The 23,784-nt window shown below is 43.9% G+C and overlaps 1 protein-coding gene across 1 annotated transcript in view; it reads right to left on the reverse strand.

Moving 5' to 3' along the window:
- Nucleotides 1-23,784, reverse strand: part of CACHD1 (cache domain containing 1) — a gene marked incomplete at its 3' end in the record, with an annotated part of 86,885 nt that overhangs the window by 17,454 nt on the left and 45,647 nt on the right. The window contains exons 4-13 of the mRNA XM_079314444.1: nt 23,668-23,774; nt 16,058-16,184; nt 13,893-14,037; nt 11,604-11,820; nt 7,878-8,027; nt 6,651-6,884; nt 4,204-4,353; nt 3,593-3,716; nt 3,011-3,128; nt 2,071-2,239 (exon numbers count right to left, since the gene is read on the reverse strand). Coding sequence (XP_079170570.1) covers nt 2,071-2,239; nt 3,011-3,128; nt 3,593-3,716; nt 4,204-4,353; nt 6,651-6,884; nt 7,878-8,027; nt 11,604-11,820; nt 13,893-14,037; nt 16,058-16,184; nt 23,668-23,774 — 1,541 coding nt within the window. The remainder of the gene's footprint in view (nt 1-2,070; nt 2,240-3,010; nt 3,129-3,592; nt 3,717-4,203; nt 4,354-6,650; nt 6,885-7,877; nt 8,028-11,603; nt 11,821-13,892; nt 14,038-16,057; nt 16,185-23,667; nt 23,775-23,784) is intronic.

Genomic DNA, 23,784 nt, shown 5'->3' on the forward strand with positions numbered 1-23,784 from the left:
TGTGCCAGCTTGGATTCTGACTCTGGCAGGGTTTGGGATTGTTCTGTGTAATTCTGTATTTCTCTTTCAATTTTCCTAGTAAAGAAATATTATTCCTAATTCCCATATCTTTGCCTGAGAGCCCCCTAATTTCAAAATTATAATAATATTTTGGAGGAAAAGGGTTTACATTCTCCATTTAAAAGAGAAGCTTCTGCCTTTATTAACAGACACCTGTCCTTCAAACCAGGACAATGCCCCTGTTCCTGAATTGCTACTTTTTGGGAGATTAGAGAAACTGTTTTCCCTTAAGAAAATATGATGGGCTAAAGAAGAAACTAAGTATCCATGTTTAGGTTAGATATCCCAGACGAAAATGAGCATTTTCAGTTCCAGAGAATGAACATCTGGAGAATCTCAAGTGCAGAAGAGGAGCTCCCCCATAAAAGTGCAGCTGTCTGGAGTGATTTTCTGAACAAACTCAAAAGCAAACTCTCATCATGCAAAATCTGACAGCTTTTCCTTTTCAAAAAAAGAGAAATAATTATGATGATGCAGGGCTGAGGGTAAAGAAGTTCTTTTCTGAGGATGTGACCCACAAATTCTCAGTGTGGAGTGGACTCCAGAGGAAAAACTGCAGTGCAGTACGTGAAGTGTTCTGCTTTTAGTCACATTCCTCTCAAACACATCCCCACATGTGTGCTGCAGTCCCCACTTCCAAACCTCTACTCCAGTCCTTCATCTGCTTCCCAGAGCAAATATTTTGATCTTGCTTTGTGTGAAATTTTTCCACTTGCAGCTCAGTATTGCATTTTTGGGATATTCCCCATTTAAATCTTTCTGGATATAAGATAATCAAGTTTAGGCACATTAAAGTAAAAAAAAAACAACAATGTTTTAAACAACTGGCAAAGCAATTTCCACAGGTCTGTCAGGTCCCTCCTCCAGTCTGAGCTCAGTGAGTTATTTTGCAGGGATACAAAGAGCTAAGAAAAAATCTCACAGCTGTGCCACAATCCAGCATGAGACCTTCAAACCCTACCACAAGCAGAAGTATTTAATTCAGAATTTCTTACAGTTCAGATTTTAGGGACCTCCCAAGATTATACCTAAGCATGACACTTTGCAGTGTAGGATGTTCATGTAAAACCCCTCTGTTCTTGGGATGTTTCTGGGTTTGAAGCTCTCCACCCTTCTCAGACACTGGAACTGCCATGGAGATTCTCCCTTTTCCCCAGCAATGTTTGGAATCACTCAGGAAGAGCAGAAGCACTTTAGCCCATCAAAACCTGGGAATTTTGAAGCAGGTGAGGAGGGTCTGGAAACCATCAGAGCACTGAAGTTCTCATTCTCCCCAACAGGCCTAACTTCTGACTCTGCAGGTACTCAGTGCTTCTGGTAGTGAAAAACTTCCATGAATCCAAAGCAAAAGAGCAGCAGAGCCCTGCACAACTGGCTGGGACTTCATCCTACCCTGTTACTGCTCAGGGAGGTGCTTTAGAGCCAGGAGAGGATTTGGTTTAAGCTTGGTGAGACCCCTCTACTCTCCCACTGCACTGTCAGGGACCCTGCTGGACTCCAGGGCATTCACCTCCTGCTTTGATGAGCAGCCCCACTCATCCATCCTGCAAGGAGTGAATTTGTTGGTTAAACCCCAGTGCTGATGGTGACAAAGTTATGGATTCAATCCCTGGATGGGCCCTTCACTGACCCCTGTGGGATCCAGCTCAGGCTCTGCTGTCATTCTGTGGAACAGCTCAGCACTGAGGTGGTGAGAAGGCAAAAGCTGATCAGAAAATCAGCCTTGGAAACAAAACCTTCTGTTCAAGAGAAGAGTATTTCCCATGTTTTATGAGGAGAGCTTTACTTTGTGCTGCCACACTCTACAGGAGGTGTGACTGTGCCAGGACATCAGCAGAAATTTCTTTCTGGAAAGAGAGGTCAGACACTGGAAGTGCCCATCCCTGGAGGTGGCACTCAGTGCTCTGGGCTGGGGACAAGGTGGGGATTGGGCACAGCCTGGAGGTTTTTGCCAGGCTGGGTGCCCCTGTGTCCCTGGGGTGGCCAGCACAGGCTGGCAGAAGCCCTCACCCAGTGTGGCCAGCTGCTTGAAGTGCAGGCAGGCGTTGGGCTGGCCCAGCAGGTCCAGCCTGTGGTACAGCAGTTTGCTGCTGGGGACAGTGTTGAGGTTCTTCAGCTGCTTCACAGGAATTTCTGGCTGGATCACCACCACACACAGGATGAAGGACGTGTCCTGCACCTGCAAAACACCACCAGTCACCAAACAGAACCAAAATGTGGGGGATGAACAGAATTTCTGTGTGTTGCAACCACTGAGTTCTACAAAAAACACTTTTCCACAGTTAACACAGAAAATAAAAATACTGTCCTCTTTTTTCCCCTGAAAACCAAACAAAATTTTCACTTTGTTGCTCAATTAGAATGATCTCTAATTCTAACACTGTTTCATGGATATCTTCTGTCATTAACACAGGAGAGGCTGCAGGTTTCCAGTTGCTGGACACACACTGGTGTTACTTTTACGGAGAGTACAGACAAACTCACTCTCAAATGAAAGATTTTATTATTTCCACTCTTAACTGTGTGCTGCATGTGCCACATGTTTTACTGGTTTGGATATTTTAAGGACTCTAAATTGCACCAGATCAGCAAACCCTGGAGTTTGCTATTAAAAGCAGCACTACAATCTTACAAAATCAGCTCCAGATACCTTCCTGTGTGAATTTCTGTTAAACAATGACAGATTTAATCTCTTAAAACTGCTCAGCTTAATCCTTTAGGTCGGATTTAACTCAATACTGTGAAATGATCCACAAGTACCTTCTTGAGTTTGTTGACACAAAGCAACCAATTATTGCTGGCATCAGTGAATTCACCTGGATGATATTTAACCTCAGATTCCATTTTAATCCCTGGGTTGAGATGAGTGATCAGATATTCCCAAACTGAAGGAAGGGCAGTAAGAGAGCCCTGAATTCCCTCTGTGCCATCCCAGAGTTGTTTTCCTTACCATTTTCCAGGCATAGCTGACATTGTAGGCTTCTTTCCCAATCTCCCTCAGCTTGTTGACGTGCCAGGACAGTGAGGAGTTCACAGGAACTGTGATGATCTGGCTGCCCAAGGGAATGCTGCAGTGGCAGATAAAACATCCAGCAGTTTATTAAACACTGAGCAAAACTGTTAGGACTTGCAGCAATATCCTTCTATTGTGTATTATGAAGGAATTAACTGTTATTTGTGCTTGGTGAAGGGAAGTGTGTGTGTGTGTGTGCTGAAAATGCATTTGTGTACCCCCACATTTTGAGCTTCAAAATTCTCAGATTAGGCAAAGCATAAAGAAAAACCCAGACCAAATAGTGAGAAATCTTCCTGACAGGGAAGAGAGAGATTAGAAGGAATATTCCTGCATAACAAAGGACAATTGAAACAAGTTGGAGGAAAAATCAAACCAGAATTATTAATGGGGGGGAAAAAAAAAAATCATTCAATAATCCAAATATTTTGAAAAAGGAATTTTACCTAATACTCTGTTAAAATTCCTCTGGAATTTCTCCCAGTGCTGCTCATTTGGGAGCTGCATCCCCTCCCTTACCTGAGGATGTTCTGGCGCACCAGCTCGAATTTGGGAATGTTCTCGTAGTGGATGATGTCAGTGTGCAGAGGAGGCTCAGACAGCAGGTAGGGCCTGGTCAGGGAGGGATGCATCAGAGTGTATCCTAAAAAACAAACACACAGCCCCAAATGTTACACAACTCAGCCTAGCATAGAGATTTGAGAGGGAAAAAGGAATATACAATAATTATATATAATTTTGGCAAAGATGGCAGCGACCAAACAATCTTGTCATCAAAGGGGTTGCAAATGAAAAGCAGCTTGAAAAATTCAGCAATAAAACCAGCTGGAGCAGAGGAAAAGAGCTGGACACACACATTAACACCAGTTTTCCTTCTTTCCCAGAAAACTTTGGATGTCACAGGTGCAGGAAATCCCCCCAGCAAGTTTTTCCAAATCAGAACTCCAGGATAGAAGTTTCAAGTCATGAATCAACCTAAAATCTCCAGTAACATTCAGGCAAAACTAACCTACAACACATAATTAAACTTTTAACAAATATGATCATTCATTGCTTAGAGACCTGAGAATTCAGAACTGGTGGTTCATGAGCTCCGTGGGACTAGAGGAGATGATGTGAGTCAAAATTACCTTTGTTATCAATGAGGAAGGTGTAGGATCCCAAGGAGTCCTGGTAATAGGTGACATCTTCTAAGATGTAGGCAAGATTGACATCTACTCCAACAATTCCCAGCAGCAGGTTCCCAAAGTAACAGGGTTTACTGACAGTCATTATCAGGCCTTGGAGGGAGAGAAACACCAAAAAAAAAACCCATCAGAAATATCAGCTGGTTAATTATTTTGAGAGGAAACAGAGCATTTTGAGATGTTACACAATTAAATTTTGTATCTATTCCAGGCTGCAATATGGCCAGGGAAGCTCAGCAGGGTTTCTGTTGTCAGCCACTCTCCCTAATTAGTTAATTTGTGTTTCTGATAGTGACTTGAAGGATATTAATCAATTTATTAGAACACACACCATGTTTGGGAGGTTGTCAGTTTCCAAGCAGATTCCTTACAAATAAAAAATAAATTTGTGTGAAAAGCCAACAGAGTATTTTCTTCCTTTAACAGAATTTAAAGCCATTAAAAAATAGGATGGAAGAGGAAGGAAATTACTTTGTCCTTGTAAAGCAACAGTTGGGATGAGCTGTTGCTCATCTAATTCATAATCAGAATATTAAATCTCTGCTCAAAATCCCAGTATTTGGATTTGGGATTTATCCCATCCCTGAGGTGAGACTCTGCAACACCTTCTTACTCCTGTTTTCTCCACCACTGTTTGGGAACTCAGCAGCTTTTCCCTCACCTCAATATAAAATTCATTTGCATGTACAAGCCCTTCAGTACACTCTGAAATCCATGTAAGATAAACCTCTCCATTGCACCATTCCCAACCCTTTGTTGCTCACATTTTCCATTGGATATGACTTTGGGAGAGAGCAATTAACAGAGTTTAATCACTGGGGGAGGGAATGTAGGAAGAAGCAAAAGCTCAGCATCAGATTTGCTCAGGAACAGCTTCAAATTCAGTTTGTGTCTCAGAAGAGTCCAGGTGTGCTGAAGCCAAAGAAGGGCTGAGGGTGGCCAGCTTGGGACAATAATTAACAATAATTAACAACCCCTCCTTGTGCCATTTGCAAGGCTGCTCTTACACAGGCCTGACATGGATGCCATTCCAACCAATTTCCCTCCATTTATCTCCACAAATAAATTCATGGCTGTTGTGCAGGTACCCATACACAGGAACAGATTTTACCCCAAGAATCCAAACTAAATCTGTCAACTCCATGTCTTGTTACCACTTTTTTCCCATTTACACCTTCTGCAGATGATAATGCTACAGACAAAACCCCAAACTAAATCTCTTGACTCCATGTCTTTATTTCCCAACTAAACCTTCTGCAAATGAAAAAGCTATGGACAAAAATTCAAACTAAATCTCTTGACTCCATGTCCTGTTACCACTTTTTTCATAACAAAATCTGCAGATGAAAATGTTACAGACAAAAACCCAAAGTAAATTTGTTAACTCAATGTCTTTGTTTCCCAACTAAACCTCCTGCAGAAAAAAATGCTTGGAAAAACATTTTGCAAGACAGAAAGGCTTGGAAACACCTAAAGCCAAAACCTTGTAGGATTTCAGAGTATCCAAACCCTAGTAGGATTTCAGAGTACCCAAACCCTAGTAGGATTTCAGAGTATCCAAACCCCTGTAGGATTACAGAGTATCCAAACCCTAGGATTTCAGAGTATCCAGACCCTAGTAGGATTTCAGAGTATCCAAACCTTAGTAGGATTTCAGAGTATCCAAACCCTAGTAGGATTTCAGAGTACCCAAACCCCAGTAGGATTTCAGGGTATCCAAACCCCTGTAGGATTATAGAGTATCCAAACCCTAGGATTTCAGAGTATCCAGACCCTTGTAGGATTACAGAGTACCCAAACCCTAGTAGGATTTCAGAGTGCCCAAACCCTAGTAGGATTTCAGAGTACCCAAACCCTAGTAGGATTTCAGAGTATTGAGGCCCTAGTAGGATTTCAGAGTACCCAAACCCTAGTAGGATTTCAGAGTATCAAGGCCCTAGTAGGATTTCAGAGTATCCAAACCCTTGTAAGATTTCAGAGTATCCAGGCCCTTGTAGGATTTCAGAGTATCCAAATACTTGTAAGATTTCAGAGTATCCAAACCCTAGTAGGATTTCAGAGTATCAAGGCCCTAGTAGGATTTCAGAGTACCCAAACCCTTGTAGGATTTCAGAGTGCCCAAACCCTAGTAGGATTTCAGAGTACCCAAACCCTAGTAGGATTTCAGAGTATCAAGGCCCTAGTAGGATTTCAGAGTACCCAAACCCTAGTAGGATTTCAGAGTATCCAAACCCTAGTAGGATTTCAGAGTATCAAGGCCCTAGTAGGATTTCAGAGTACCCAAACCCTAGTAGGATTTCAGAGTATCCAAACCCTAGTAGGGTTTCAGAGTTTTTGGGGACAGGAAGCAGAGAGGCCGATCTGTGGTGTTTTCCCAGGGGGGCACTCACCATCCCCCATCTCGTCGGAGAAGGGCAGGCTGAACACGGCCTCGTCGATCATCCTGTTGGGCAGGTTTGTGTAGAACCTGCCCACGGTGGTCTCCAGGTTGCTGAGCTGGTTGAGCACCATCATGCTGCCCTTGGTGACGGGCAGGGCGCTGCGCTCGGGCACGCCGTACTTGGCCGAGTTCTGCTCGGCCAGGTCCCGCAGGAAAGCCAGTTCCTTCAGCCCTGTCACCCCCTCTGCCACGGCAGGGGACAGAACACAAACAAACAGGCAAAATGAGCTTCATTTCCACCCAGGCTGCTGTATCCTGCTCCAAAGGAATGGTGCATACTCTGTATTGCAGGACTGAAAATTCTGTGTTCTTGTTCGAGGAACATTAATTACCCAACTCCAAATTTAATGAGATTGTCTCTCTCCTAGTGTTGCACGATGCAAAAAACTTGCCGTGCTGTTCACATCCCCACTTTAAACAAAGCCCTTGGAACAAAGAGTTGTGTGCCCCATCAATCCACAGGACAGCTCTTTGTTCTCCCTGGCTTGCCCACAGGCAGGACAGGAGCCAATCCTCCTCCCTGGGAGATAACAGCCTTTGTTCTCCAGCTGAATCATTCCAGTCTCACACTTCACCCAAGTCCCAGGCTCAAGCCCTGAGCACAAATCAAAACCTTTTGCATGCCCCAGCCCCAAATGAGTATTAAAATTTACAGCCAAATCATAGATTAGGTGAAGCATTGATTTCCTTGGCAATTTTCAGTAATACAACAAGCTGCCTTCATGCTGAAAATGCATTTTTTGGAAAATGTGTGGGTGATCTTCATGTTTAACTTCACTCTCAGGTTGGTTCCCAGGTTATCAAAGCATTTCTGACCTGGTTTGATCTCCCATTCACCCTCCCTGGCTGATGAAATCACACTCAGTCCCAGGCTGCTGCTCCTGGAAGCCCCCAGGAAAGTTTGCATTGCAACAATTAACAAATTTAACTCAGTCTGGACAATCCAGACCACAATATTTTCTATCCCTGCAGCTGCACTGGGATAGAGTGGCACAGTGTTTATAACTGTTTATAAAGTAACAACATCTGGATGCAGCTTCTGGATCAAATGTGCCACAATCCATGAACAAACTGCTCCCAGTAAGGCCTGGAATTACCCCTGAACGAGCTTAATAAAACAGCTGTGCTGTGCCAGGAAAGGGAATTTTATGGCCTGGGAACCACAAGCATCTCTCACCATTCATGAGGGCATAAGTGAGGATCATCACTGAGTTATTGAGGAAGCTGTTTTCTTCATTGATGACACGAAGAGTGGCTTTTTTATCATCTTCTGAGGAATCTTTTGATGTGATCCCAGCCGAGAGATAAATGATGACCATGTCAGTATCTAAAACACAATCACACACAGCACAAAGTGCATCAGGTTTTGAATTTGGGTGAGCCTTGTGCTGGGAGCCCTGAAATCTGCTGACAGCAGCTTCATCCAGGGATCCACAGCATCTCCAGGTGATGAACACACTGCAGCCATGTGGATTCCAGCCCTTGGTGTTCAAGTTTCACTCTTGGCTTCTGTTTGGTTTGGTGCCTATTGACCACCCAGGAGCTCTGGGGCCTGAGCAAATCCCACAGGCACCTTCTGGATTGGGAGTCATGGAATGGTTTGGGCTGGAAAGGTCCTTAAACCCCATCCAGTCCCACCCCCTTCCACTACCCCAGGCTGCTCCCAGCCCCAGTGTCCAATCTGGCCTTGGACACTGCCAGGGATCCAGGAGCAGCCAATTCTCTGGGAATTCTATTCCAGGGCCTCCCCACCCTCACAGGGAACAATTAATTCCCAAAATCTCATCCATCCCTGCCCTCTGGCAGTGGGATGCCATTCCCTGTGTCCTGTCCTTCCATCCCTTGTCCCCAGTCCCTCTCAGCTCTCCTGGACCCTTTTAGGCACTAAGGTCTCCCTGGATCCTTCTCCTCCCCGGGATTTGGAGTTTGGCTGCCTCCAGGCAGGAGCACACAGATCCAGCACCTGGAGCAGGATGGAAAATGGATTTGTAGAGTTCTCAGGGCCTGACAGAAGGCTCACACAGTCTGCATCTGTATGCACACTTGGAGATAAAAAATGCTGACTTAGAAATGCCATGGAATAGGACAGATATTGTTGAGAGAGACATGGAGCTAGAAAAATTTTCAAAGGATGGCCTTGCAAATCAGAATAGATACTTTGGAGAAAGAGAACAATGAAAGATGCCTTGTAGTAGAATTCATGAGGGGTGATTTTAGATTATTTGCTTTAAGGCATTTTACAGAATGATGTCAAAAGCTGATAAGCCAAGAATAGCTCATAATGTGTGGTAATTAGGAAATAGTTGGCTTCTGATTGTGATGGCATCAATCATTACATCTGTATTGTCTCACTCTTCATCTTCTCATATGAGACTGAATATAGAATAAAAGTTTTTTAAAATGCCTCTCAGCTGCCCCATCTCTGGATCAGAAAAGGGCAAAACCCAACAGAGCAGGTGCTCCAATTCCATGGAAAAGGCTCCACAAGGGAAAACCCTGCACTTTGCATCTCCTGGCCCTGTGTTCTCCCCCATGGAGCAGGGCACAGCAGAAAGCTTGGCAAGGTGACCTGGCCCCTCACACTTTCCCTGGAACACCTTTTTCAGGCTCAGGATGTTCCTGGCCAAAGTCCTGCCCCAAAGCCTTTGAACACAATTCACAGCCCTGTGCTTACTCCCCAAGCTGTTCCATCACATTTATCTCAGTATTGAGAGTGGTTTGTGTTTATCATTGATTTGCTGTACTGGTATATTAAATATAAATGCTTTGACTGGCACATTTTGTCCTCATGACTTCACCACAATTCCAGCCAGAACCAGATTTTGACACAAACAGGAGGTGCTGTTAAATTGGGGGAATTTCTACCTTAGTTTTTTTGTAAGGTCTAAGAGTAGGGAAAAAAGCAAAGGCAGGTATTAAAGCAGCTTAGGGTGGAGTTGAAGGAAAATTGTTGCTGTGTTTCCTAGGCTACAGTAGAGATGTTTTATCTGCAGCCAGGCATGGTGCTGCAGCCTAAATGGAGTAACAAGAGCCAGTCCTAAACCTGCATGAAGGACCAGAGCAAGCAGCTCTTGGAGAATTTGTCACCCCTTGAGATGAGGATCTGCTGAGCAGGAGTGCAGGAACTGAAGCAGAAAATCCAGATGTGTTTAACAGCACAGTTCTCCCATCTCACACCAGCAGTTCCCTTCTGGCTTTGCCAGTGTGAATTTGGGATTGAGGTTGTATCTCAACAGCTTCCCTGACACACCCACACATTGTTCTCTGTGAACAGGATGTTAGAAAATTAACAGTGAAATGATGGATTTCTTTTTTTTTTTTTTGGTGGGTTTGTTTTTCTTTTTTAAAAAATGAAAAGATTATTTACAAGAAAATGAGACATGTTTTATAAACATCCTCTTCTCAAACCTATTGTGTCTCACCCCAGGAATTCTGAAATTTGTTATAAACATGTCAGATCTTCACAATCACCCACATGTAGAGAAAATCTAAATCCAAAGCATTTGCACTTCAACTTTCTGTGCTTTGATATAAAAGCTAGTGAAGTATGAATATGCCAAAACTTCTAATCCTGATATAAAACAATGCCAAACATAAAATCATAGAATCCTGGGATGATTTGGGTTGGGAGGGACCTTAAAGCTCATCTCATCCCACCCCTGCCATGGGCAGGGACACTCCCACTACCCCAGGCTGCTCCAAGCCCTGTCCAAGCTGTCCCTGGACACTTCCAGGAATGGTAATATGCAGGAGGATGCTCCAAGATGTTCTTGGAATAACTTCTGATGACAAATTCATCTCACCCAGCCAGCTGCAGCAGCACTGCATTCTTTATTCTGCATTTGCTGGAGTTGCTCCCCTGTCACTATTTGGCCCTTGCCAACCTCATCCTTTGTCCAGTCACACAAAGTCTCCCTGTGCCAGTGGCCTGAAGCTCAGGAATTGGCTGAACCTGGGGTAGCAAAAGCAGCATTCCATAAACCCAAGGAAAGTCACATGGAATGTGAGGCCATTTCCTCATTCTTTCCAAAGCACTTCAATTCCTGGACTTTTCCTCCCTCTCTGCCTCTGCACAGCCTCTGAGCTGATGCCCTTTGGGACACTGAAGGATCTGCTCTGACTGCAGCAGGCACAGGGCCAGGCTGTGGGAATTGTGTTAAATAATCTGAGTATCCTGATGGGGATGGGCTGTTCCCTCCACCCTGCTGTGGCACTGCCAGTGTTACTCAAATTCAAGGAACACTCAGAGCACTGGATTTGCCTTCCACAGCTTCCTGGCAAGCAAATCTGCCACTCAATTTCACATCCATCTTTTCCATGTCTTTCATCATATCCTCATTACAAAAAAGCCCCAATCTTGGGAAGGATAAAAGATAATGAGTACACAGTTCAGGGAGGGTATTCTGAGATGAAGGAAAATTTAGCCAGGACAGCTTTGTGTTCCATAAAATATCACCCATAACTGGTATTCTCAAAAACCCATTTCCTTGGGAAGCAAGGGCCACTTCCCCAGGATTCCAGTAAGGCACATCATCCATATGCAAATGTACCAGCAATTATTGAATGAACCTGCAGAAGCTGCAATTTTCCTGGAAAGGCCCCATGCCCCATTCAGACTGGGGAAATAACTCAGCTATGACACAGATCATTTTCCTCTTTCAGTCCAACAGAAAGGCAAGGCAGCAAGTGACACAAATGAGAAGGGAATGGACACATCCAACACTCCCTCACACGCACTGCAGCTCAAGGAAATGCTCCTTAAAATAAAAACAGGGGACAGAGCACATTTTTGTTAACATTCAACACACTCCACTCCCTTGGCTTCTGCCAAAGTGAGAATGTGAGATCAGAAAACACAGGCAAGGCCCTGAAATCACCAGGCCTGCAGGAGAGGCTGCCTTACTTCCTTGGAGCCTGGTGCCGTTGTTGGTGTTCCGGAGCAGCTGGAAAGCTTTCTGGAAACCCAGGGCATGCTGTGTGGAGCTGTCAGATGCCTTGATGCTGCTGACAAAGGTGGACATCTTCCTCTTGGTCTCACTGGTGGCAGGGGACAGGAAGGTTTTGTAGCACTGGTCCAGGGAGCAGGTCCGTACTGCATCCGCCACCGTCAGCACCGAGATCTGCAGGGGGGAGAGATTCCCTGGGATCAACTCACCTGCAGGGAACTTCACACTCACAAAACACAGGGAAAAACAACTGGAGAGATTCCCTGGGATCAACTCATCTGCAGGGAACTTCACACTCACAAAACACAGGGAAAAACAACTGGAGAGATTCCCTGGGATCAACTCACCTGCAGGGAACTTCACACTCACAAAACACAGGGAGAAACAACTGGAGAGATTCCCTGGGATCAACTCACCTGCAGGGAACTTCACACTCACAAAACACAGGGAGAAACAACTGGAGAGATTCCCTGGGATCAACTCACCTGCAGGGAACTTCACACTCACAAAACACAGGGAGAAACAACTGGAGAGATTCCCTGGGATCAACTCACCTGCAGGGAACATCACACTCACAAAACACAGGGAAAAACAACTGGAGAGATTCCCTGGGATCAACTCACCTGCAGGGAACTTCACACTCCCAAACACAAAACACAGGGAAAAGCCAACTGGGAAGATTCCATGGGATCACCTGCTCTGGAAGGAACTTTACACTCCCAGACACTCAACACAGTGAGAAACCAATTGAGGAGATTCCTTGGGATCAACTCCCCTGGAAGGAACTTCACACTCTCAGAAACACAACACAGGGAAAAGCCAACTGGAGAGATTCTGTGGATTTGAAACTGGATTGTTGGAAAAGAAATGCTTGAGGCATATATCTGTCAGATTTCAGCAGGATCATGGGGAGTTCGAGGAAAAGAGATTTTGGTGTTTGTTTCTCAGCAGTCAGCTTTACTCTGTTCCTTCACTGCTCTAGGCAGAGCCTGAGTGGGCCAGGGAGAGCTGGTAGGGAAATCAGCAGAGCATTTTCAGGAAAGCCTGGAGAGCCCAGAGAAAAGTGGAGTGCACAGAGAAATTTTAAAAAAAGAAACAAGCCCTCTAAAGACTGCTCCCAGCAAAGCATTTTACTGTTTTAACATTTCAGTCAAATCAAGGTGACTCTGACACCAGCTTTTCCTGTAAATAAATTAATGCAAGTGTTACCACTGTGCCTTAATGACATTTAACATACCAGGCTCATTAATTGAGTGACAAACTTCATCAGGGAGCATGACTGAGGCAAGACAGCCACAGCATTAAGCAGTAATTAGATAGCTGTGTAACAGGTTCTGGAACCACTGAGCTACTGACCAAGGAATATGTGTTCTAAATGTATTCTCTGTATTAACACAAACCCTTCTGATACTTAAAGTGTTATTAATCCTGCTGAGCTGTAAAATTACTTTACCATATTAAATCTCTCTAAAAGCTTCAAGTTACTAGTGGTTTTCCCATATTATTCATGAGAAGACTTAAGGCAAAGATTATCATCAGTTTTCTTCAACTTGATTTAACTGAAACTATTCCTACTCACAAAAGAAAACCCAAGCAGAGGGACTGATCAAAGTCTCACCAGTAGAGTTCTTAAAAGTAAAGACCAAACTGGAGACTTCTTAAAGAAGCATCTTATGGGTCCCTGGTTGTCTGTACTGAAAAAATATTACAGGCTAAGAGACTTTCTCACTGTTAAATGAATGACAGAGCAAGAAATCAAATCCAGATTCCTCAGCCCTTTGCTGGTACCATAATTATCTGTGAATCTTCCAAACACTAATTATGCTTCAGCTTACAACAGTACTGCAGGAGAATAAATAATTTCCACTTTCACTAGACAAAAACAGAAGCTCAGAGGTGAAATGAGTTGCTCAAAGTAGTCTAGGATGTGAGGAGGAACATGTTTGGAGAATGGTTCTTCTGAAAAATCTGAAAACCATCACAAATATCTGCTGTGATGGAGGAGCCTTTAAAGATTGCTCAAGTAGAATATTTTGCCTTAGGTCAGTGGGATTTCACTTTTTCCCCAGCCTGCAGATTCCTAAATGTTTCCCCTGCAGCAGAAAAGTGAGAAAAAGCAGGGTGAGCTCAAGCCTCTGTCATCATTGGGGCAGCTCCCAAACCCTCTGGAGTGCACAGACTGAAACACCACCTTGGGAGAGAACCAAAACCCAGGGAAAGCTGCTCCTTGCCTGGAGAAAACTCACCTTGTCATGCTCATCTATGGAGCTGAGGATGACCTGGGCAGCATCCTTGGCAATCTGCAGCTGTGTGTCTGTGACTGAGGCCCCGTGGTCCACGATCACCACGATGTGCTTGGACTGAGGGCGGACGGTCGAGACGTAGACGGGCCTGAGGAGGGAAAACCCAAAGCACATCACCAACCCCTGGAAATGCTCACAAATGGAAACAGGCAGCCATTCAAACAACCTGGAAGGAATAATGGATTATAGCAGGATTTTTTTTTTCCTTTATGGAAATTTGTAGCAGGAAAAGCCAGCTGAGAATCTGAATATGCAAAAGTGCCTCTCACTTTTTGAGTTTTTTTTACCTAAACCAGGTTCTTCTCTCTCTGTCACAGCAGGAGCTTTCAGGAATAAACCCTGTTGCTTACACAGCAGCAGTGTTTGGGATCTCTGCAGTTCACAGCAAGGTTTGAATGAAGCAAGAAATGCCTCCTGGTAAATCCTGGCTCTGGGAACTGCACCCACAGGTGAACTGAGTGCAATAATGGGGATGTGCTGGGGCCATGACAAGTAAAAACCTGTGCAGCTGCAGGGAGTCAATCAGCCCAGGGTGTCTGGGGTGCTGTAAGAAGGCTCCTGGCCAAGGCAGGGTGTCCTGGGATGACTCTAACCAGGTCATGCTCCTTGGATCTGCCCAGTCTTACATCCCAAAGGGAGTAACACCAGTGAGGACTCCCAGGGCTGCCATGTGTCTGTGCTAACAATAAAAACCTTGTTTCCATGGAAGTGTTTTCAGATCCAGCTCAATACTGAGATGTGTGAGAGTTCACAAGCTCTCATGCCAAGGGTTCAACCTGAAATAAATCAGGAAGTTCCTCAGCATGGAGCAAGGATTAAAATAAAATGGCAAATTTTTCTTTCCTCTTTAGTTCTGACACAAAACTAGTTACAGTCAAGTGAGAATTTTGGGATCTGAATCTTATTATATCAAAGGCAGACACAGAAATCTTATTAAGAGGAAAGGACATGCAGAAGATTTGAGACAAGGCACTGCAGTAAACAACTGGCACAAATCAGTTCTTAACTGCAAAACAGCCTCCAGCTCTACCCTGGATTAATACCTGCAACTGAAACAGGGCCTTTGATCTTCAAAGCACTGAAGCATTAACTAATTAATTCACCCAAAATATCCTCTGAAGCCAATATTAACAAAAAGATACCCCTTCTTTAGCCATGGAGGAACTATGACCCAGACTGAGTGATCTGGATGAAAGCACTGATGGTTTTAATGTTGAAGTTCTGAGCAGCACTGGGGCACCCCAGCTCTCACCTCCTCATACCACACCTTTCCAAGGCCCCAGAAACCTCAGTCAAGCTCAGAACTTTGTGCTTTGATGACACACTGAAGATACCATCAGTGAACTTTTGATTGCTCAACCCTGACAGAAAATCAAACCTTCCTTAGTGTCCACAGAAGGCTCCTGGATGTGCTGCTGCTTCCCCTGCACAGACTGATTAACTGGTACAGTAATTAATGTGTGACCAGAGATATTAAAGCCACTGCACCTTCCTTCCCTTGAGCCTTCATCAATCCCACAGTACTGACAGAAAAACTAGGCAAAAATACTGGACCTCAAATTCTTGGTTTCATGTCCAGAGAACAGAAATCCCTGTGCAGGAAACCCTGCCACCAGCTGATGATTTATTTTTACCTTCTTATTTTAGAGGAAGGTAATTCTCACTGCTGTTTCCCTCCTATCCATGAACCTGGGGAAAAATGCTCCTACCTATGTGCCCTTCCCAGTGTCTCATCCTTCCCCTCCCTCCCCAAAGTGATGCACCTACCAAATCAGCAGAATGTGTTCACTGCTTTATTAACACAGGTCAAGTATGAGTCAAATATAAGTCAGATTTTGCCTACAGGCTGACCTGTGACTTCCAAGTCACTTCTGTTTACAGCTGATTTAATTTGGGAGAGGTGAGGAACCTGTTTGGAATTTTAGTTCCGTTTCTTAGAAGTGGAAAGTGCTGCTTTAAAAAACAGCCCTAAAAAAACCCAAGGGACTCCATTAGAAGTTACTCATGAATGTTGGCAGCTTGGCAAAGGACAAGCCTGAATGAAATCAGGGCCTGAGGAATCCAACATGAATGCTTTTCCCAGGAAGTTGGAAGGAGGCAAACCTTACCTGCTGCGGTGCTCGTAGCTGCCTTTGCAGCGGAACTTGTGGGCTGGGAACACGGTGAAAATCCCTTCTTCTGAGCTGAAATATTGCCACTTAATTCCTGGGTTGGACTTCAGGTTATCAGCAAGGACTGCAGGGTGGGAAGAGAAAATGAAGAAGAGTTAGAAAGGCAGCCCAGACTCAGAGGTTTTGTTACTCAGGGACTCTCATGGTGTTTGGAGAAGAACAACCAGGGCCCAACATGAAACACAAATTGCTCTGCTGAGCATGGGTAAAACTCACTGGTAAAACTTCACTGATTTGTAAACAGTTCAAGTTTTTTGGAAACTCAACAGTGGATTTGACAGATTTTGTTTAATACGTGATGACAGTTCCTGAACCTCTGAAGTACACCCAGGTCCCGGGAAGGCAAGGCCAGAGTGAGGAAGGAAGAGATTAAGGCAATTATTATAAAATATATACACCCCTACATCTCCATGGAATAATAAATACACTGTCAACATCCTTTCAATAAAGGGAAAAGCCTTCATGTTAAAAACTCCTGTTCTTTTTGCTGGAATAACTCCAAAATATTAAACAGTTTTGGTGCTCACAGCTTCATAACCAACCTATTGTCAGTGAAGGGAACAGATCCCATTGGTATTGGGAAAAGAACAGATCCCAAGGACATTGGGAAGAAACAGATCCTATGGACAATGGGGAGGAACAGATCCTATGGAAATGAAGAAGGAACAGATCCCAAAGACAATGGGATTTCTGCCTCATAGTGCAGTGGGAATACCCCATGGACTTTGTCTACTCTCCCTCCAGCCTGGAGAAACTAAGGATTGATGTTCATCCACAACTTTGCCACTCCACTGATCTCAGGCAGCTCTAAGTCCTTTAAAACAAAAGGAAAATGCTCCCAGGAGAGAGAAGGAATGGGAAATCATAAGCATGGGAGGCACAAACCCCCTCAGCACCACAGCAAAAACAGGATTATTTTCCACTCAGGGCAGAACATCCCCTCTGCTTGCAGCAGACTGAAAATAAAATCTGGATATTTGAAATCTTTAGTTTTTACCTAGCAAATAAAGTAGATCACACCAGCTTAAAAAGCATGAAAACAAGAAAATATTTCTTTGCCATTTCTCCTTTCATGTTGTTTGACTGCAGAACTCAGAGAAGTGGCAGAGGGGGGCTCTGATTTCCAGTGCTTCACCTTTTGCTCAGCATTTCCCTTCAGCATTCCCTCAGGACTGGCACTGAAAATAGGCCAGGCTCATCTCCTGCATCCCCTCCATCATCAAAAATGCCAATATTTGGGTTGGAAAGGACTGCAGGGCACGTTCAAACCTCAGCCAGACACTCTACACCCAAACAGCCACTCTGAGGAGAGTCTGGGTTCCACATCCTCACACTTTAGCACTTACTCAAGTTTCCCAGACTGGCTGTGGCCACGATGTTCTCTCCACATCCAGCTCAGGGTAATTACCTTGCAAAAACCACTGTCCTGCCCTTTCCCCACTCCTCTTTGCCACAGTGTTTTACACTTCCCACAGTGCCTACAAATCCCACTGGGATCCTGGCCTGGGGCTGCTGAGTTCTGAGCAAAAATGCAGCTTCTCATGAGAACAATTCACTTTTGATGGACCAAGGACAGTCAGAAAATCATCATTCCTCTCCACAAAATCAAGTTTTTCTCTGAACTGCTGCTTTCTCCTGCAGGCAGAAGAGCCATAAGACTGTAAAACATTTAAATTCTTCTTTTCATGCCCGGCCACCAGGATTTCATCATTCTGGGGGTGAGGTTGTTTTGTAGAAAGAGGCTGAATTTCTGGTGTTGCAGTTTTTGTTTTGAGTTACAGAATTTGAAAAATGTAATTTCAAAGTCGACATGTGAACGCTCAGCTAAAGTCTGGATGAAATAAATCTCATAATAATAAGTCTCATTTTACCAACAACATTACAGCAATAAAGGAGTTTATAATTTAAAGGCTTTGGCTTTTTTTAATCCTTGCTATATTAAAGATAAACTTCTCATTCCTGCGAGGCCATGAGCTGTATTTATTTCCCCATGAGAATATGTGGATTTAAAAGTGTTCATTTTCCCCATAAAACAATTGGTTTTGAAACTCAAGCTCTGCTGTTCTTCCTTTTCACACAGTTGTGCTCATGTTTCTTCCAGTGAGTGTTAGTTCAATAACAGCCTCCCCAGGGACCACCAATTTTATCCTAACTCTGCTTTTCCCCCCATTTTTTCTTTTTCCTATGACCACAGCAGACAATCTCCCTGCAGATAAGCCATGGCTGAAAAATCCAGACTTTTTAAACACATTCTTATTTTCCATCCACTCAAGCTTGTAAGAATGCCCTGCAGATATTTCCTCAATTCTTGCTTTTTGCCAGGACACACAATAGATGATTTTTTTTTTTTTAACCTAAACCTCACTTACCCCAAACTTTCCTGCAGTCCCTGTAGCTTATTCCCACCTCCTCCTCCTCCCAGGAAAATCCTGGACAGGTTATTCCATCAAAAGACCCCAATGAAAAGCTGATTCCTTAATTCCAGACACAGACTGGGAATAAAAGTGGCCAATGTCCCATCCCAAAACCTCAGTTCCCTGCACTTCCCCTACAGCAATATCCGACCCCAAATCCTGCTGCAGACTGGAAAAGTTGGGAAGCATTAACAGGACAGCATTTGAAATGATCATTCTCTCTAATTATAAATATCTCACAAGGCAAAAAGGACTTTTAGGAGGAAAGCCCTGTGTGATAGAGTTTATAAAACTTCAAAGGGAATGGGAGATGATAACACTTAGCACTTCTAGATACCACTTTACATCTTCAAAGCACAGCCAAATCATTAACTAATTAATCTTCAAAGAACAGCACAAACAGTCAGGGGAAAAAAAAAGGAACTACTGAACATAATTGCTGCTTATAAAAGGGTTTCTTACAGCCCTCCTCTTTAGCATTACATTTGCTGGGCTGCTGACCTCAGATCTCATCCCACAAAAACCAGCAAAGTTTAATTTTCAGCTCTCTGCTGACAAGTCCCTCCATTAAAAACCCTCCTGGTGAAGAAACAGCACAAAGAAATGTGTTTATTGTACGAGTGAAGACATCCTCTAGCTCTCCAGACAGATCTGATCCAGGATTTTCCAAGTCAAACCCAATTCCAGCTCCTGTGCTGGCATCAGGAATAAAAGCTCTGCAGCTCAGCCACAATTAATATTCTGCTGGTGGCAGGAGCCAGGACAGAGCCCTGCTCAATCCTTGGGACTCTGAAGGGAAAAAAAGCAAAGAAACCTTTTATTTTAAGGAATGGGAGGAGATTCCTCCACTAAAAGGATTTGGAAGGAAGGGAATTAACTCTTCTGCTCAAATAACTCCCAACCATTTTAACTCAGTTTAAAATACAGAGATTTAAGGAACATTCCACATTCTGGACTCGATGATCCCTTCCAACTTCAGCTATTTTATGTTTCTAAGATTTTAAATGATCAACACCTCGAATAAAACTGACAAAATTTATTGGGCAATTTGGTGGCACCTCTGCCTGTTTCTGGGGAACAGCACTCTGCCAAAGCTGCCTGACTTGGAGCAGACATTTCAGCACTTGGAAGGATGAGAAGGAGAAAGATTTACTGGTTCTCTGTTTATTCAAAAGGCAAAAAAAAAACCTCCAAAGGAATCTGATAACATAATGCACAGGCTCTGGGGAAGATTTAATAAATAAAGGACTATTCAGAGTGGTGAGGACAGATCTCTTCATCTAACTGCCCAAAGCTGTGTCTCCATCTGGAGAATAAAGACTTTCTCCTTATCTATTTTGTAGTAATGGCTAAAAGCAATCCAGATGCAAAACTCCAACCAAGATAAAACAAAATCTTTTCAAGACATTCAAAAACATTTTAAAAAGCCACCTAATATCAAGAAAAAACAGTGGCAGAAGTGCTATTTTTTTAAAGCTGAGAAGAGACACATCTATTTCTTTCTCCCTCCCTTATAATTAATGTTTATTTTTTAAAAAATCCAATAATACCGGGGAAAAAAAAAAACTGATTTGAAAGCTTCATGAGCTCCATCACCCTTCTTAACACCCTGCTCAGGGTGGAATTTGGGGTTGCTGTCCCTGAGGGCTCTCCCAGGCTCTGCTCCTGAGGCTTTGCCAGAGCTTGTGGTGCAAATTCTGTTCCCTTCCAACACCTCCAACTTCAGCACTCCAATCCCACTTTCTACTCTGGGCCAAAATTAACATTTCCAGAGCTGAGCTCGAGGTCGAGCAGAGCAGAGCTGAAATTTATGTTTTGCCAGGAGCTTTTTATAGGCAGGATTTATTTAAACTGCAGAACTCAAGTGGGAAAAAGGGGGAATGCTCATGGGAATTTTGCTTTTTTTGTTCAGAATGAAATGAAAAACTCATTCAGGAAGACAATGATGAGAACACACAGATGTACCCACAGTTTTTAAAGCATAAAAATAAGTGAGGCAGAGGCAGAGCCTAAACCCAAAGTGTAACAAATATTCATCCCCAGCTCTGTGTGAGGACACTTAGGAGAGAAGGAAGGAAATTATGGGATTAGGGGATTTTTTTTTTTTTGTATTTGATCACTGTCTTCTTGCAGAGGTGGTTTTGATCCATTTATTGAGAATTGGCTCCTGTGCACACCAAGGCCTCTCCCTGAGTGTAGCCTCAAAGGTAAGTGGTCCCACAGAAAGTTCAATTCAAGAGTTTTAAAACACAAATACACAAATCAGCACTTTCCAACCCCATTTCTAAGGTGACAGCACCTCCCCAGCTGGGGGGATGCTGGGCACTGAGAGCACTCCATCTCTAACCAAAACTGCTTCCCCTTCTCTCCCTATCCCAAGGCCATTCTTGTCCCAACTCCTTTGGGATTTTCTGGCACAGGAGGTCCCAGCCAACACAACACCCCCAAGACTTCCCAGCCCCAGTTTGTCCCACAGTGTTCCTGCAGTCCCACTCTGCTCTGGCCAAGGGCTGTGTCCAGCCCCACTGCAGCAGTGCCCTGCTGACCCTCCTGAGTGTCCCCAGGGGTCACTGGAAGCCCCCCTGGTGCTGGGGCTGAGCTGGTGGAGCTCATGTGGCTGAGATGGGAAGGTGGAACTGGCACCAGTCACAGCTGGGGCTGTGTCACCCCTGAAGTGTCCAAGGCCAGGTGGACAGGGCTTGGAGCACCCTGCTGGTGCCTTCAGTTTTAACTTTCATGTTTTTTAGATTCTGTACTGTGTTAATATGTAACTCTGATTTTCATACAAAGTGTTACAAGTTCTCCTCCCAGCTCAGGCACACAAACAATCCTGTTCCAGCCCCAGAACCAAGGACACGCTGCAGCTCCAGCCCCAAAAAGTGCAAACAGAGAGAATGAGGAGAGAATCTGGGAGGGTGGGACTGCAGAGCCTGGAGCTGGGACTGGACAATGAACCCCAATGTGGGAATGGACCAAAACTGATAAAAATGTGGAAATTCCTGACTTGGGTCCATTTTGGATGGAGTCACAGCCAGGCTCTTGCAGTGCCCCAGGTGAATCCTTGGAAGGTTTTTAATAATTCCCTGCTTTATTCCTTTAACTCTGCCAGCCTCTCCATCCCTGGGACAGTGGAGCTGTCCCTGCCAGGGCAGGGTGGGACTGGATGGGCTGCCAGGTCCTTCCAACCCATCCCCACCCCTGATGCATCTCCCAGACTCCCAAACACAAGCACCAAGGATTTCCTTGGACCTCACCTACACAAACCTTCTCTCTCTTCACTAGATGTGCACTCAGTAGCAACTTTTGTTTCTCAAATTAACCATTTCCATCCTATTTTCCTGCCTCAATGCACTCTTTCCACCCCATTCCTCTCTTCCAGACATTTCCTCCCTGATCAGAACCTCCCCCCAAGGCTGTTTCTGTACCAGAAGAGCCAGAGGAGAGTTTGCTGTCAATAAATCCCTGTTCTTACTCTGCCTCAATTCCCTCTCCTCCCCTGCTGCCCTTTCCTGCCAATGCCATGTTTTGAAGGTTCTCCTTTCATCAGGAATCTCTCAAGCCAGAGGCAAAGGAAGAGGAGGCACTTGAGCCTCACAGGACAGCAGGAACCCTGACCACCCACTCACTTCACTTCTCTGTGAATTCAAACCAGAAATTTCAATTGTGTTTACAAGAAACTGCAATTTATTTGCTTTTCATCACTCAAAAGCAAGGAATATTTCTCGAATACTTATTTAACTTCCAACTTCTGCAGCAGAAAAAGATTTTTATTTAATTTAATTAAAATCCATGGAGTGACTAATTCTGTGCTTTGCTCTTACAACAGTGACTCTAAACTTGCCTTCAAAAATTATTCTGATTAATTAACAACTGCATATGATTTAAACACCATTTTAATGAGTTGTTTGGGTTTGTTGTTTTTTTTTTTTTTTAATAAAGAGATGAGTAAAACAAAGCCCAGCAAATCACAGTGAGTGAACAAAGAGTTCCTGGCTTCAGGATGGAAAACACCACACAAATCATGGCATGTCAGGAAATCAGCCTGGCCAGCACCTGCATCCAAGATGTGGGACACAATGGATGGGATGGAAAAGAATCTATGGGGATTGCTCATTTTTATATTTCATTAGGAGTCCAGAAAGCAAAGGTATAAGAAGAGAAACAGTAAAGGAGTTTATAAAAATGTGAGGTTCTTTCCCTCTATTTGTTGCAAGATAGTGAGGGTGGAACAGCAGGGTTGCCACTTTATCAGTCAAGTTAATAAAATTAATCAGCATTTTATTCTAAAAGACCTCTGAAAATTAAAATAAAATATAATAAATCCCAAGTCTTCATTATACCCTAAAAGAATGAACAAACACCTCCCCAAAATGAAACCCACAACCAAATTCTATCAATGTTCTCTAATTCACAACACTGAGCACCATAAAAAGTTTAAAAGTCAGATGGAACAGCTGGACCAAAGTCTGTCTAAACCCAACTGAAATCCCTGTATTAATCCACACTGATTAGGATGCAAAAAAGAGAAGAAAACCTTGCTGCACCAGAGGCCCAAAAGCTGAATTTTTCAGAGGTAAGTCGTGTGTATTTTGGTTCTAAGCAGATTTCTAAGTCCTTAAATGTGTTGGGAAAATGCCCTGACAGGACAAAGAAAGGAAATATTTTAAGATGCCCTCAGATTTGGTCGTTTTTGCTATCACTGCACAGGCAGCCTCACATGAGCTGAACTCAGCTGAGAAGATCAGAGAAAGTTCCCTGTGTGGCCCCTGCAGCAGCTGACACTGCTGATGCCAAAGCAGACAGGCTTAGGAAGGAGGAAATCTTGGGGGAAAAAAAATTAAAATGAAGAAACAAAAAGTGCAGAAACCACAACAAAATTATCCATGGTAGGCTGGAATAAAATCTTCATGACATTTTTATAAAGTACCTAGACTAAGGGCATTACTTTAGGTATCAGCTTTCAATCATGAAATCTCAAATTAAGAGCACTGTGACACTTGCAAGGAGAAATAAAAGCTTGTTGCTATGGCAATCAATGCAAATTCTCTGTGCCAAGGAAATGTTTGAGTCTAATGGGAAAAAAAACCTACAACAGAAGGAAAAAAACCCCCAAAGTAGAACTGTGCTGCTCACCAGAATTTAAGTCACGTCCAGGGTTGAAGGCTCTGCTGTTGACAGTGGTGGAGAGTCTGTCACAGCTGATGGTTCTGGAAACGTTGGTGTTGAAATTCCCATCAAATCTGGAAAACA

Source organism: Erithacus rubecula (genome assembly GCF_903797595.1).
Source record: "Erithacus rubecula genome assembly, chromosome: 10".
NCBI lineage: Eukaryota > Metazoa > Chordata > Aves > Passeriformes > Muscicapidae > Erithacus > Erithacus rubecula.